This window comes from Ictidomys tridecemlineatus, chromosome 1 (genome assembly GCF_052094955.1).
Source record: "Ictidomys tridecemlineatus isolate mIctTri1 chromosome 1, mIctTri1.hap1, whole genome shotgun sequence".
Classification (NCBI taxonomy): Eukaryota; Metazoa; Chordata; class Mammalia; order Rodentia; family Sciuridae; genus Ictidomys; species Ictidomys tridecemlineatus.
The window spans coordinates 190,185,182-190,198,371 of record NC_135477.1 but is presented as its reverse complement, the minus strand read 5'-3'; the positions used below and the strand labels follow the sequence as shown (position 1 = coordinate 190,198,371).

Here is a 13,190-nt window from a genome sequence, read left to right as displayed (position 1 = left end):
CGCGCATGTGTGCATGACTATTCACAAGTGTGTCTTTAAATGTGTGGATGCACGTGTGTCTAAGTGCCTGCATGACCTCATCCATGAGTGTGTGTGTTACTGTGCAGTGAGTGGATGAGGGTGTAGATCTGTGTGTGTATGTTTGAGTGTGTATATGTGTTTAAATGTGTTATGTAAATATGCACATACTATGTGTGCATATATTCACATGTGCTGTGTACTAGTGTATGGGTGTGGCATGTGTCTGTGTTATGTGCCTAGTGTGAGGTTAAGGCACGCATGTGTTATGTGAGTGTGTGTGCATGCACATACGGGTGTGTCAGCCTATGTGTCAGGGAGCACATGAAGTGTACATGTAGCTGTGTGTGTGTGTTGAAGTGTGTGTGTATGCATGTGTGTAAATGTGTGCGTGGCCACCGGATTGCACAATCTAAGGAACGTAAGGCCGGCTGGACATTCAAACACTCCTCCGCGGTATCAGCAAACAGTGACTTCTGAAAACTCTCTACTCCTCCAAAGCAATGAAAATACTAGAGGAAAACAACTGGAATTGACCTTTTCAGAACTCTGGGAATTACCCAAAGGACTGCAGAAGTCTGGGGAGTGTGACTCCAGGCAGACAACTGAGGCCGGGGACAGCCATCCCCTGCCCGGTCTCTGAGGAGCTTGGAGGCAACAGTCGGGCCAGGCAGGGCTGGTAGAGGCACTGCGGAGACCTGTGGCTGTTCTGCTGCCTGAATGCAGAGCCCTGGAAACTCTACTTGCAGGGCTCTCATGGTCAAGGTCCCTCAGGGAAGCAGCCTTGCCCCCAGGGGGGTTCACTGGACTCTAGGTGGCCGAGGCAGTGGGGAACAGGGAGCAGAAGACCGGAGGGGGCCTGGCTGAAAGGCACTTCCACACGCCTGCCACTCACGCCTGGGGAGAGTGGACTGCACCAAGGGCCCCTAAAGACCAAGCACCTGGGCCTCGGGTCACAGCCCAGCCACACGGGAGGGCACATGGCTTCACAGCAAAGCGCGGCCAACACACTTGGGGCCACGGACCTCGAGGGTCTCCCCCCTACCCTGTGGCATTTCAGACCCACAAGACGCGCCAAGAAGCAGGGAAAGCAGCCATGTGAGATCGCCCCTGGGCGGCCCCCACCCGCCTCGGCAGCTGTGAAGCCCACCTCAGTCCACCTCCGGGAGCCCCTCCTCCTCAGTCCTGCTCCTGTCCACAGGAGGACCTGAAGGAGACCACTCCAGGGGCCCAGCCTGGGCAGCCCCCACCTGCCTCAGCAGCTGCCCTCGAGAGCACTCCAGAGACGTGAAGGCCCAGAGGGACTCACCTAGAGGGCATCCGCACAAAGAAAGTGCTTTTTAAAGGAGCTAATAGATTTGAAAAGTACAAAGGATGAAATTATAAAAACACTGCGAGAGGTTCCACATGGCCCATCTGAGCAGGCAGCAGGTGCCAGGGCACAGGCAGCAACAGGTGCCAGGGCACAGGCGGCAGCAGGCTTGGGGGGGCGGGTTTCCACCCTTCACACACAGGACCAGGAACAGCTCCACCCAGCCTAGAGGCTCTTCTGCATTACACAGCAGTCTAGAAGCAGGTGGGAACCAGCTGAGTCACATGCCTGGGGAGGCCCGTGTAGACCATTTAAAACCCCACAAAGCAACAGTAAAGGCAACAGCCTGGCTTAAAAGCAGGCAGAGAGACCAGGGTGCATGTCAGTGGTAGACGTTGCCTAGTGAACACAGAGTCCTGGGTTCCATTCCCAGCACCACTTCAAAACAAATTAACAAACAAAAAAACAGGCAAAGAGAGCATTCAAGAAGATTTTTTCTCCAAAGAAAATAGCCAATTAGCAAATGAAAGAAAATGTGGCATATATACATAATGGAGTAATACCCAGCCATAAAGAAGAACAACTTGGGCTGGGGTTGTGGCTCAGTGATAGAGTGATCACCAAGTATGTGTGAGGCCCTGGGTTGGATCCTCAGCATCACATAAAGATAAATAAATAAAGTCATTGTGTCCATCTACAACTAAAAAATATTTAAAAAAAAAAAAAAAAAGAAAAACTTGACATTCACCAGTAAATGGATGGATCTAGACAAGTTATGCTAAGTGAAAGAAGCCAGTCCCCAAAACCAAGTCAGACCTTTTCTCTGATATGTGGAAGCTAACCCACAACAAGTGAAGAGAGGGAGATTAAGAAACAACAGAATAGAAGCCCAGTGGAGTAGACAAGGGGCGAAGGGGAGGGAGAACTGGGGCAAGGAAAGACAGTGGCCGAACCTGACAAACCTTCCTGCGTGCGTGTGTGGACATACCACGAGAGTCTCACCTTCCTGTCTCCCACAAGAAACTGACTTAGAAACAACCGTAGGTCAACGGCAGAAAGATCAAGAGCAGAAGTGGGAGGGGAAAGAGAGGAGCTGGGACTGAAGAGCAAGAGGGATACCATCCTTTCATATTCATGTCAAAATGGTCTCACTGTCGTGTGTGACTAAAAAGGACCCTAAAATAAAATAAAGATGCTCAGTGTCATTAGTCAGTAAGGAAATGCACACCGAAGCACAAGGAACACCACTTCTCACCCAGTGGGGAGGCTGTCCGGCAGACAGACAGGCAGACAGCAAGAAGCCTTGGCGACCCAGGGTCCACTCAGCCCGCAGCCCCTCTCTCTTCCCTGGAGGCTGACCCTGCCTTGGTCTTTCAGGGACCAGCCCTGGGCTGCCAGTCAGCAGTGGGCTCAGCAGCAGGCAAGACTCAGCCCCTCAGAGACTCCAGGACCTCAGGAGCAGACACCAGGAACCGGTAGAGACCAAACACACATCTCACATCACCACAAGCTCTTCCTGGCCAGACGGGAAAGAAGGGACAGGAGCTCAGTTCTGCAGCAGCCAGGCTGACCTCTGGCAAAGAAACAGGGCTGACCTCTGGCTAATGGACCAGACCACAACCGAAGAAACCAAGTTCCTCCCACAACTTGGAAGAGGAACCAGCAGAATGAGCCAGCCAGAGACACAAAACACAGGACCCAGCCACAACATGCCCAGAACTGACAGAATTGTGCACCACTAAATTTGTGCCATTTTAATCCACTATGTTTGTGACAATTTATTACACAGCACTGGTGCGCGCGCGCGAACACACAAAAAAAAACTTGATATATACTCATTCCATATTCTTTCTGCTTTTAATGTTAAATGTGATGGCTGGAGCTGTAAAAGTCATCTTGTGACCATAAGACAGCAAGTATCCACCCTCCCCCTGCCTCGAAAAAAAAAAAATTCACAGTGGTAAAAAATTAACATGTAAGTCCTTGAAATAGACTGTCAAAACGTATCCAATGGGTCCAGCCTCCCTGAGTCCACAGCCTCTACAATGGGATATGCTTCTCCCATCCCAACAGTCTACTCTGTGTCCTTGGGATTAGGCTGGCATTAAGCTTCTCTGACCAACAGAACCGTACACAGTAACATTCTGACCTGCAGAAGGTGGACATTTATGAGCTCTGTGGCTCTTCCTGAGCCTGGAGTCAGTCCAGCCAAGGCAGAAAGAAACCAGGGCTCTCCATAGAGAAGCCCACCCAGGATGAGAGCTGCTGGGCAGCAGTGACCAGAGGGAGACAGGGCTGCAGACACAGAAACGGCAAGCCACGCCACAGGGGGAAAGAAGTCCCTGTGCAGAGAGCCAATCCAACCACAGCCCAACGGGAAGCACCTGTGTTAGGCCAGGGGGACCTGCCACCACAGGCCCAGGTGACCACCGTGGCTTCGCTCCAACTGGTGTTCTGGGCCTCTGAGGTTCAGGGCGACCAGTTACTTGGCAGGAGAGGACGAGTTCATACAGGCCCTGGATGGCCCATGATGAGGACATCCCTCCACGCCCATCCCATGTTGTGACCAAAGTCCTTTCATCAACTCACCTGTGACGTCCAGGCGGAAGGAGACCCTCTGGCCTCCGGCCTCACAGCTGTACTCCCCAGCTTCCGCCTTGCCCGCCTGCTGCACCACCAGCTGCCGCCTGCAGCCAGAGGCCTCCACACGCACCTGGGAGCTCTGGCTCAGCTTCTTCCCATCCTTGTACCATGTCACCTCTGTCTGGGCCTGGGCCACCTCGCAGCTCAGAGTGGCACTCGTCCCTGCCTGGGCCTTCACCTCACTGTGTGCCAGCTGCCCCTTGGCAAACACAGTCTTGGGCTCTGGGGACAGAGGGAAAGGACACACAGGTCAGGGACTCCAGAACAGACCCAGCCCTGTCTCACAGCCTGAGCCCACCCTAGGGATGGCCGAGCAGAGGGTCCATCATGAGCAGAACATTGCATGGCCATGCCTAAGTTCTATCCTACACATGACCCAAGCTGCAAACTCCAAGGCTGGTGGGTAGACAGCTGGGCAGCCTAACCTCATCAGAGCCCTAAGCACTTCCTGATCCACTCTGATCCTGCAGGTAACTGCACTGTCACAGCCCACAAGGCCACCACAGCCAGGCCTACCTCCTGATGTCACCACCCTCCCAGCCATTGGGAATAGACCATGACCCTTCTCCTCCCTGGGACCCCAGCCCATCAGTGGCTTCCCAGCTCTCCCACCATGCAGGGGGCACAAAAGTGGGTGGAGGTGAACACAGCAGGGGAGTCCACCTGAGCACCAAACCAGAAACCTACATCTTTGTTGGCAACAGCTACCAAAAGAATGCAGGAGACCAAACTGCCAGTGCTGGCCAGTCAGCAAAGACCTCTAGCCTGTGCAAGTCAATCAGCAGAGAGCCAAGTGCCAGCCAATCAGCACAGAGCTTAGTAACAGTGTGGGCCAGTCAGCAGACAGCTCAGTACCAGATGGGGCAAATTAGCAGAGAGCTCAGTGCCAGCCAATCAGCAGACAGCCAAGTGCCACTGTGGACCAATCAGTAGGAAGCCAAGTGCTAGTGTGGACCAATCATCAGAGAACTGTCATCCTGAGCCAATCAGGAAAAATCCAACACCAGGCAGGTCATTGGGAGAGAGCCCAGCACCAGATAGGCTATCAAGGGAGAGGCTCTGAGCCCCTTGTGGCCCCTTCCCAGGCTCAGGGACAGGTCACAGTGGGGAGAAGGAGGAGATGGGGGAAGGACAGATGGACATGCAGGATTCCCAAGGGCTCCAGCAAGGGCTTCTGGAGCTCTGGGCCCAGCAAGTAGGCATGGGCAGGTAGAGGGAGCCCCTGCCCCTGCCCCTGCAGGACATGCTCCCCAGCCACAAACAATCCCTAGTGCCCAACTCTACCCAGAGCTGGGCCACAGATGCTGAGGCCCAAGTCAGGAAGGACATAGGCCTCACAGAGCCTAGGCTGCCACAGGTGCCCTAGAGTTACCACCCTCCCTCCATTCACCCAGCCCTAGCAGCACCCACCTGTGACGTCCAGACGGAAGGAGACCCTCTGGCCCCCGGCCTCACAGCTGTACTCCCCACCATCCGCCTTGCCCGCCTGCTGCACCACCAGCTGCCGCCTGCAGCCAGAGGCCTCCACGCGCACCTGGGAGCTCTGGCTCAGCTTCTTCCCATCCTTGTACCATGTCACCTCTGTCTGGGCCTGGGCCACCTCACAGCTCAGAGTGGCACTCGTCCCCGCCTGGGCCTTCACCTCACTGTGTGCCAGCTGTCCCTTGGCAAACACAGCCTTGGGCTCTGAGGACACACAGGGAGTGATGTTGGTTGTAAGCCCCACCCAAACCTCTGGTTTCTGATTAACAGTCTCTGGACCCCGGGATAACAGAGCCTGCCATGTGGACCCCTCAGGATACATTTCCCTAAGCAAAGTGGGAGGGGATGCCCCTGCCCATGAGACCCTGGTGTGCACAGGAGAGTCACAGGACAGACCTTGCAAAAATTGCCAAGATGTCCTTTATAAGCCCAGAGAACGTCTCCCTTGTGCCTAAACTCCTGCCCACCTCTATAGCACACTTCCCACAGATTGAGTTTGCTCCAGCAGGGAAACCTGACAGTACCTGCCTTCAGCTCTGCATATAGCCAACAAGCCCCTGGCAGTGACACCTGGTTGTGACTTCTAGTGTGAAGTGTCCAATGCTTGCCTCTAACGCTGGTGTGCGACTGGCATTGCAGGGCCTCCTTGTCCCTGGGTCCACAAGCTGCACCCGGCCTGGGGTAGCCCAGGCTGGGAACCAGAGCCCATCATGGCCACACTGGAGCAAGCCCTCCTGGGGTGGGCTGCCCCAACAGCCTCACAGAGGCCTAAGAATCCCTTGTGCATTTGTCCCTGAACTTCCCAGCCTATATCTCTGAGCCCTGGGAGCTTCTAGGAAGGTCATGGCCATGGTCAGACCCACCAGACTTAAATCTCAACCTCAGAGGACACTTCACATATCTGTGGGTCCCCTCAGCCCTCGGTTTAAATGGAAAAGGAGGGCTTCAAAATCCTGTGAGCTTCCCAGCCAGAGCCCAGGCCACAAGCACAGAGTAAGCAAGAGGCTTTCAGGACTGCAGAGTGGCCCCCTGCAGGGCAGGCACAATGGGCAGTGGAGGTTCAGGCAGAGGAAACACTCTCCCAAAGCTGGGATAGAGTTCATCCTTTGTTCCTAAATTTCCTTCCTGGTACTTTCTTTTCCATGTTTGGATCCTTTAACCTTCTAAGCATTAGTTTGGCATTTTATTTTATTTTCCCAAACAGGGAAGAAGCTGCCCCCAACCACTGGCTCAATAAAGAAGGGTCGAGAAGGTCAGTCACATTGTGCTGTGTACAGCAAGATCTGCTCTCCACCCACAGGTATGGGCACAGGTATACATAAGGTACTTACCAGAGACCCTTAGGTAGAAGTCCACAGAGTCCTCACCCACACGGCAGGAGTAGGTGCCCTCATCCTGCCTGCTGACCGAGGCCACTACCAGCCGATGCCAGGTCCCCACGTCCTCCTGAGAGAAGCGCTGGCAGGAGCCACCCAGCTCCTTGCCATCTTTAAACCAGCACACGGGGACGTGGGCATCCGCGGTCTCACACTCAAACCTCGCCGGGCCCCCCAACTCAGCATCCACACAGCCGCCCACTGTGTCTTTGCGTAGAAAGGGCGTGAGGCCTGCAGAGTATGGCAGAGGTGGTCAGGGACCACAGAGCTCCTGACCACGCACCTGGCACAGAGGCTGCAGGCTGGAGGGCCCAGGCTCACAGACCACACAGGACACTGATTCTGACCCAGATAAGAGGCACCCTGGCCAGCTTGCTGAGTCCCAACCATGATACTCACTGCTCACCCAAGTGGCCACCCACAGTTATCCCTCCTACAGAGTTGGGCCTGCCCTCCCACCCTCCCCATGCTGCCCTGCTGCCCAGAACCCCTTGCAGCCTGGGGACAGGGGATGCATGTCCCGCACCACAGAAGGGCCAGGAAGGACGTGGGCCCTGGCTTGCCTTCCCAAGACCCTCACCTTGCACAGACAGTTGGTAGGCAACACGGCTCCCGCGGCTGACACACTCATAGAGGCCAGCGTCATCCTTCCCCACGTCGCGCACTAGCAGTGCCCGCCGCCCAGCTGAAGCCTGTTCCTCGTACTTGGGCCCAGGAGGTAACACACGGCCGTCTTTCAGCCACGTCACAGCTGCAGCCTGGTCCGACAGCTCAGCCAGCAGCTGAGCCTCCTCATGTAGCCGGGCCAGCACCTCGCGAGCGGCTACCGCTGGTGGCTTGTGGGCAGTCAGCCCAGGAGCTGCTGGGGGCCAGGGATGGGTGGACAGAAGGGACCAGGGCAATGGAAGGCAGTAAGGGAGGGAGACAGGGGAAAGGAAAAACAAGGTCAGAATCAGGAGAGGATGGGGTGGGTGGATGAAGAGGAGGGTGGAAGAAGGAGGCAGGCAGAGAGGCAGGGTCCAGCTGAACCTGCTGTCCATACACACCCTGCCTGGCCTGCCTGCCTCAGCACCCCACCCCCTGCCCTGCTTCCTCTTGCTGCTACAGGCTAACTCCACAGGGGCAGCTCTCCCAGGACCCCATGCTGACACCGCCTCAAGGAAACAGGCTCCTGGACCCAGGCCTACCTCGGACCTCCATCCGAATGCTGCTTTCAATGCCATCAGCCACAAACTTGAGCTGTGCCCCATGCAGGCTGGCAGGCACCTCTCGGATGGTGAGTGTATGCCGGGTGCGATCACAGCGGATCACATACGTGCGGCTGGCCTTCAGAGCCACCCCGTCCAGGAACCATTCACCAGCAGAGGCCACAGTAAGGTCCACAGAGAAGGTGACTTCTCCACCCTCCACTGCTGCCACTGCCTTCAGGGGCGTCCTCACGGCCAGCTCGGGGGCTGTGTTGCAGGCAAGTTAGGAGGGGACCAGGGCAGGTGAGGTCCCTGCCTCCCCTTCCTCTTCCTCCAAAGGACGGGTATTTGGGCTCAAGTCACAACAGACAGGGAGCCATAAGCACAAGTCACAACAGACAGGGAACGAGCCAGAACCACCTGGCAATACCCCAGGATCCCACAAACCTCTGAAGCTGGGCAGCACTGAAGCTGCATCCCCTGGGGCTACTGGAGACAGGGGACCTGAGTCCTATCTTGGGTCCCCTCCCTTCCCACTAAGAAGGCCCCAATGTCCCACCCTCACAAAGAGTCTCTTCAAGGCCTTGCTGGAAGCTGTGCTCTGCTCTGGCCGGGGCAGCCCCTGGTGCCAGGGGTCACTCCTTTCTAGGCAGCTTCACTTACCCAGGTGGATGGTCCCTGGGAACTCCAGGTATGGACTCTGGCCAAAGCTGTTGACAGCTGACACCCTGAACTGGAAGTCACCCTCCTCAGTCACACCTGTGACGGTGAGCTCAGGTGTGGCCACCCACTCATCCTTGTGGCACCGCCTCCAGATGTAGGTACCCAGCCGCCGCTTCTCCACCAGGTAGCCATCAATGGTCACAGGGCGGTCCCCGGGGGGTGGTGGATACCAGCCAAGGGTCACAGAACTCTCCGTTCTGTCCTTCACCACAGGGTCCACAGGGGGGTGGAGAGGTGGCCTCCTGGGGGCTAGCAAGAGATGGGCCAAGGTCACTAATGGGGGCCCAGAAAAGGAATCATAGAACTTCAGCCAAAAGACTGGACCACCAGCCATCAGGGAAGCTGTGGCCTCAGGACCTTACCCCAGACCTACAGTCTCTGGCTGATACCAAAGAGGCCTCACCTGGAAGGAGGAGCGTGACCCACACCTCCCCCCAGCCTCCCCACAGCCCTGATCAAGAATCAGGGGCCGCTGATGGCCATGTGCCCAAGGACTGAGGCAGGGGTCCTAGGGAAGACATCATTGCAGTATCACTCAGGGCCTTACCAGACACGCAGAACTGGGTGGAAGTGCGGGAGTCTCCAGCCATGAAGACCACCTCCCCCATGTCTTCCAAGCTGCACTGAAAGATGGTCAGCATGTGGCACGTGCCTTCCGCTGTGATGGCCACTCGGCCACCAGTCACCACCTCCTCCTGGTTCCTCAGCCAGCGCACAGGGCCCTCAGGCACTGCTAGCTCCACGCAAAAAATGGCAGTGTCCCCCTCGCGCACCACTGTCTTCCGGGGCAGTTTCCGCGTCAGGTTCCCTGGGATGGGAAGAGCCCAGGCTAGTCAGCCTTGCCCCTAGCCCTACCGGCGGCCAGCATACTGGCTCGCCATCGCATTTCCCCATCCTGCCCCTGACTTGCCCCTGCCCACCCCCACCAGGCCAATCCTCCCACCCCCTCCCCAACTCCCCAACTCTCCCACCCCTTCACTCCAGTCCGGCTCTGTCCCATCAGGTGGTTCCCCCGCCCCAGGCTCGCCAATCTGCCCTCCCCGCCCTCCACCGCCTGCCTTGGACAGCGAGCTCCGCCACAGTGCGGCTGCCCTCCGTGGTCTCGCAGATGTACACGGCGTCGTCGTCAGCTGAGACATTGTGCACTGTCAGCCTGCGCTCGGTGCCCTCCTCCTCGATGCCGTACTTGGCGCTCGCCCACAGCCGCGTCTCCTCCTTGAACCACGCAGTCTCGGTGGTGGGCTGCGGCACCTCGCACTGGAACGTGGCAGACTCCTTCTCCCGCACCTCCAGGTCCTGCAGCCGCCTCTTGAAGGGCACGGTGGGCTCTGTGGAGACCGGCTGGTGAGAGGGGCCAGAGGATACCGGAGGACAGGAGGCTCCAGAGTGCAGGAGTTGGGATCTGAGAGTTGAGAAGTGGGGGGGGGGCAGAATTCGGAGACAGAAGAAGGTGGAGGAGTGGGAAGGGGTAAAAAGGGTGTAGGATATAGGGTGCCCGTTGGCAGGGGGCCCCAGTGGATGGGGACCAGAAATGGGGAAGAGGCGATGTCGGATAAAGGTGGGGAAGTGGGGTTTGGCAAGGAAAACGTGATAAGGGAAAGACAGGGGGCTAAGTATTAAGGTTCCGGAAATGGTGAGGTTTGGAGGGGTCTCAGCAGGGTAGGGATAAGTGCGGTGGGATAGGGGCAGGGACTTGGCGGGTTGCGCTGCTGTAGTGGAAAGCGGGTCCCTACAATCAGCAAAGACGGAGGATCTTAGCCCCTGCACTGTGCAAACCAGAAACAAAACCTGTGAAAGGCGAGAGCCACCCAGACTTCCAACTCTCGTCTATATTCCAAGACCGACTTGCGCCATTGGGCTACCTATGGCAGCGGCGGCTAGGGCCAAAGGAGGTGGGCACAGGGACCAGGGAGGACCCTTGCCTGCGCGCAGGCAGCTTCTCACTGGGACCGCCGCCTGGCACCATGGTCCTCACCTCGCACCACCACCAACACGGAGCTGTAGGTCTGGCCCACGAGGTTGGACGCCGTGCAGGTGTAGAGGCCGCGGTCCGACTGCTTGCAGAACAGAATCTTCAACACGAAGTTCTCTTGCGCATCCTCATACACCACGTGTCGCCGTCCCTCTGTCACCAGCTGCCCATCCTTCTTCCACACGATCTCAGGCTTGGGCTCACCCGTCACGTAGCAGCTGAGACGCGCGTGTTTGCCCTCTGTCACAGTGCAGGTGCGGGTGCCGGCGCCGGGTGGTGAGGCGGGGACGCCCTCTGCGCGCATGGCTTCACGTCGCTGCTGCAGGTGAGCCAGGAGCGCTGCCGTGGAGGCCCCAGGTGGGCTGGCAGCTTCCGTATCTGAATCTACCACCAGCGAGGCAGCAGCACTGGCTGCACCCAGCGGGTTCTCTGCCCGCACCTCGTAGGTGCCACCGTCCCGCGGTCGCGCCGCCCGGATGCGCAGCTTGCTCGCCTCGCCTTGCTCCTCCACGCGTACACGGGGGGCGTCTGGTGCACCCAGGCGCCGCCCGTCCTTGGACCAGCTCACAGCTGGTCGTGGCGAGCCGCGCACGCGGCAGCTAAATGTGGCCTCAGCGCCCTCGCGCACGCGGATGGACGTAGGCCGTAGCAGAAAGTGTGGTGCCTGCTCAGCACACGCGGCCTCAGCGTCCACTTGCAGGCCCACGGCCGCAAAGGCTTCGCCAATCGCGTTGCGCGCGCGGCACACATACTGCCCGCTATCGCCAAGCGCTAGGTCCAGGATAGTGAGGCGGTATATGTCGCCGTCCTGGGCCAGTCGGAAGCGTGCGCCTGCCTCCACCGGCTGCCGGTCCTTCTCCCAGCTTACGTGTGGCGTGGGGTTGCCCACGATCTGGCAGCTCAGTGTGGCGTCCTTGCCCACAGACACGACGAAAGCCTTGGGTCGGGTCAGGAAGCGCGGTGCACCGCTGAAGGAGTGATCCATGGTGGTGGCAATGTTGGGGACCTGTGAAGGATTGGAAAGAAGGTCCCAGTGGTGTTGGGATGAGCCCCTCCCTTCCTCAGTGCCACCTGCAGAACCCAGTTTAAGGCGGGGTGCTTCCTCCCCAGGGGTCTCTTCTTGTCCTGCACATTACCCCACCCACCAAGCCTGGCCAGATGGCACCGTGGCCCAGCAGTGCAGAGCTCTTTAACTGTAAAAGCATCTCCTCTTCCTCCCCCTCCAGCTCCAGTCTCCCCAGTTGAGGTTCCTCCAGCAGCCAGGCAGCCCTGCTTCTCCAGCAACTTGGCACTTGGCCTTCTGCCTTCTGATAGCTCTCCCCACAGACCTACCCAGTGCACCTGGGCCATGCTGCCCGTGAGTGTCATCCCCTGTCACACACTGCTGCTACCAGGGTCTAAAACTCCAATTTGGCTATGTTTCCCTGGCAGTAGGAGGGGGAGGCCAGGCAGGCTGGGCCTTAGAGGCCCCCAGTGGGCACCAGTTTTCTGTCTGCTCCCACTGTGGATGCCATTGTGTACCACAGGTGGCAGTTCTCTACACAACCAGCTTTGCTCTGAGCCTCCTCCAGGTGTGCCCACATCCTTTATCCCTCACCTTTTCTGTGGGGTTCCACACATCCCCTTGACCCCATTCTTCAGCAGCAGAAAAAAAGGAAAGGAACCCCCCAGCCGGCCAGGCTCCTCTTAGCCAACAAGCACTCCAAGCCCACTCAGCTGCTCCAGACCCCACACCCTGGCTCTCAGTGCTCATCTGCTGCCTGCCCTCCTCATACAAGTCTCTGGCCCAAGTAGGAACAGGGAGATTCTAGAGTGGGACAGTGACATGGCTGGAAAGGACAGCTGAAGGATCCTGGCCAGCTGGGGCTGGCAAGGTCAGCAATGTCCCCTGGAACAGCCTGGGGTCTCCAGCTAGTCTGGGGCTGTGAGTGGCCTGGTCACTCCACAGATCTGTCATAGCTCTGCCAGCTCTGGGCTGGGAAGGGGTCAGAAGCCTCAGTCATCCTGAGGCTGAGCCCCAGCCAGCACCCAGTACAAGAGAAGAGACTTCCTGCCTGCACAGGGTCTTGCCTAAGAATGACAGAAGGAAGCACTACGCTCTCCACCTGGGCAGACACAAGCACCCCACTACACAGAGGTTGTCACCATGTACCCTGCAGAGCCCCCAGTTTCTTGGCTGGGCTGCCCAGGATGGAGCAGTTGGATCCATGTTCCCTGCAACCCTCCAGCTCCCAGTGCTCTGATTCAGGTACCTAATCTCCCCTAATCCCCTTCCAGGAGGCTGAGCCTGGACCAGGGCTGGGCTGCAGTTGCTGTCTGCTGACTCACTGTGCAGTCAGCACCTCTGTTTCTCCACCACCACGACCAGGCCCCATTTCTCTGGGCCTCGGTAGGATTTGGGTAGGAGTGGGGGTCACCAGGCAGCACAAATCAGGACCCCAGTGTAGAAGCTGCTGAGGCACCTTTATATGAAAGTA

At 57.8% G+C, this 13,190-nt stretch overlaps 1 protein-coding gene across 2 annotated transcripts in view; it reads right to left on the bottom strand.

The window, feature by feature from the left end:
* The window catches only part of Obscn (obscurin, cytoskeletal calmodulin and titin-interacting RhoGEF), a 137,280-nt gene that overhangs the window by 116,858 nt on the left and 7,232 nt on the right, over window positions 1-13,190 (bottom strand). For both annotated transcript variants that reach the window (XM_078014707.1, XM_078014714.1), the window contains 9 exons: window positions 10,717-11,719; window positions 9,800-10,069; window positions 9,289-9,549; window positions 8,682-8,990; window positions 8,019-8,285; window positions 7,412-7,693; window positions 6,787-7,062; window positions 5,384-5,659; window positions 3,920-4,195 (listed from right to left, as the gene is read on the bottom strand). In XM_078014707.1, coding sequence (XP_077870833.1) covers window positions 3,920-4,195; window positions 5,384-5,659; window positions 6,787-7,062; window positions 7,412-7,693; window positions 8,019-8,285; window positions 8,682-8,990; window positions 9,289-9,549; window positions 9,800-10,069; window positions 10,717-11,698 — 3,199 coding nt within the window. In that variant the 5' untranslated portion in view covers window positions 11,699-11,719. The remainder of the gene's footprint in view (window positions 1-3,919; window positions 4,196-5,383; window positions 5,660-6,786; window positions 7,063-7,411; window positions 7,694-8,018; window positions 8,286-8,681; window positions 8,991-9,288; window positions 9,550-9,799; window positions 10,070-10,716; window positions 11,720-13,190) is intronic.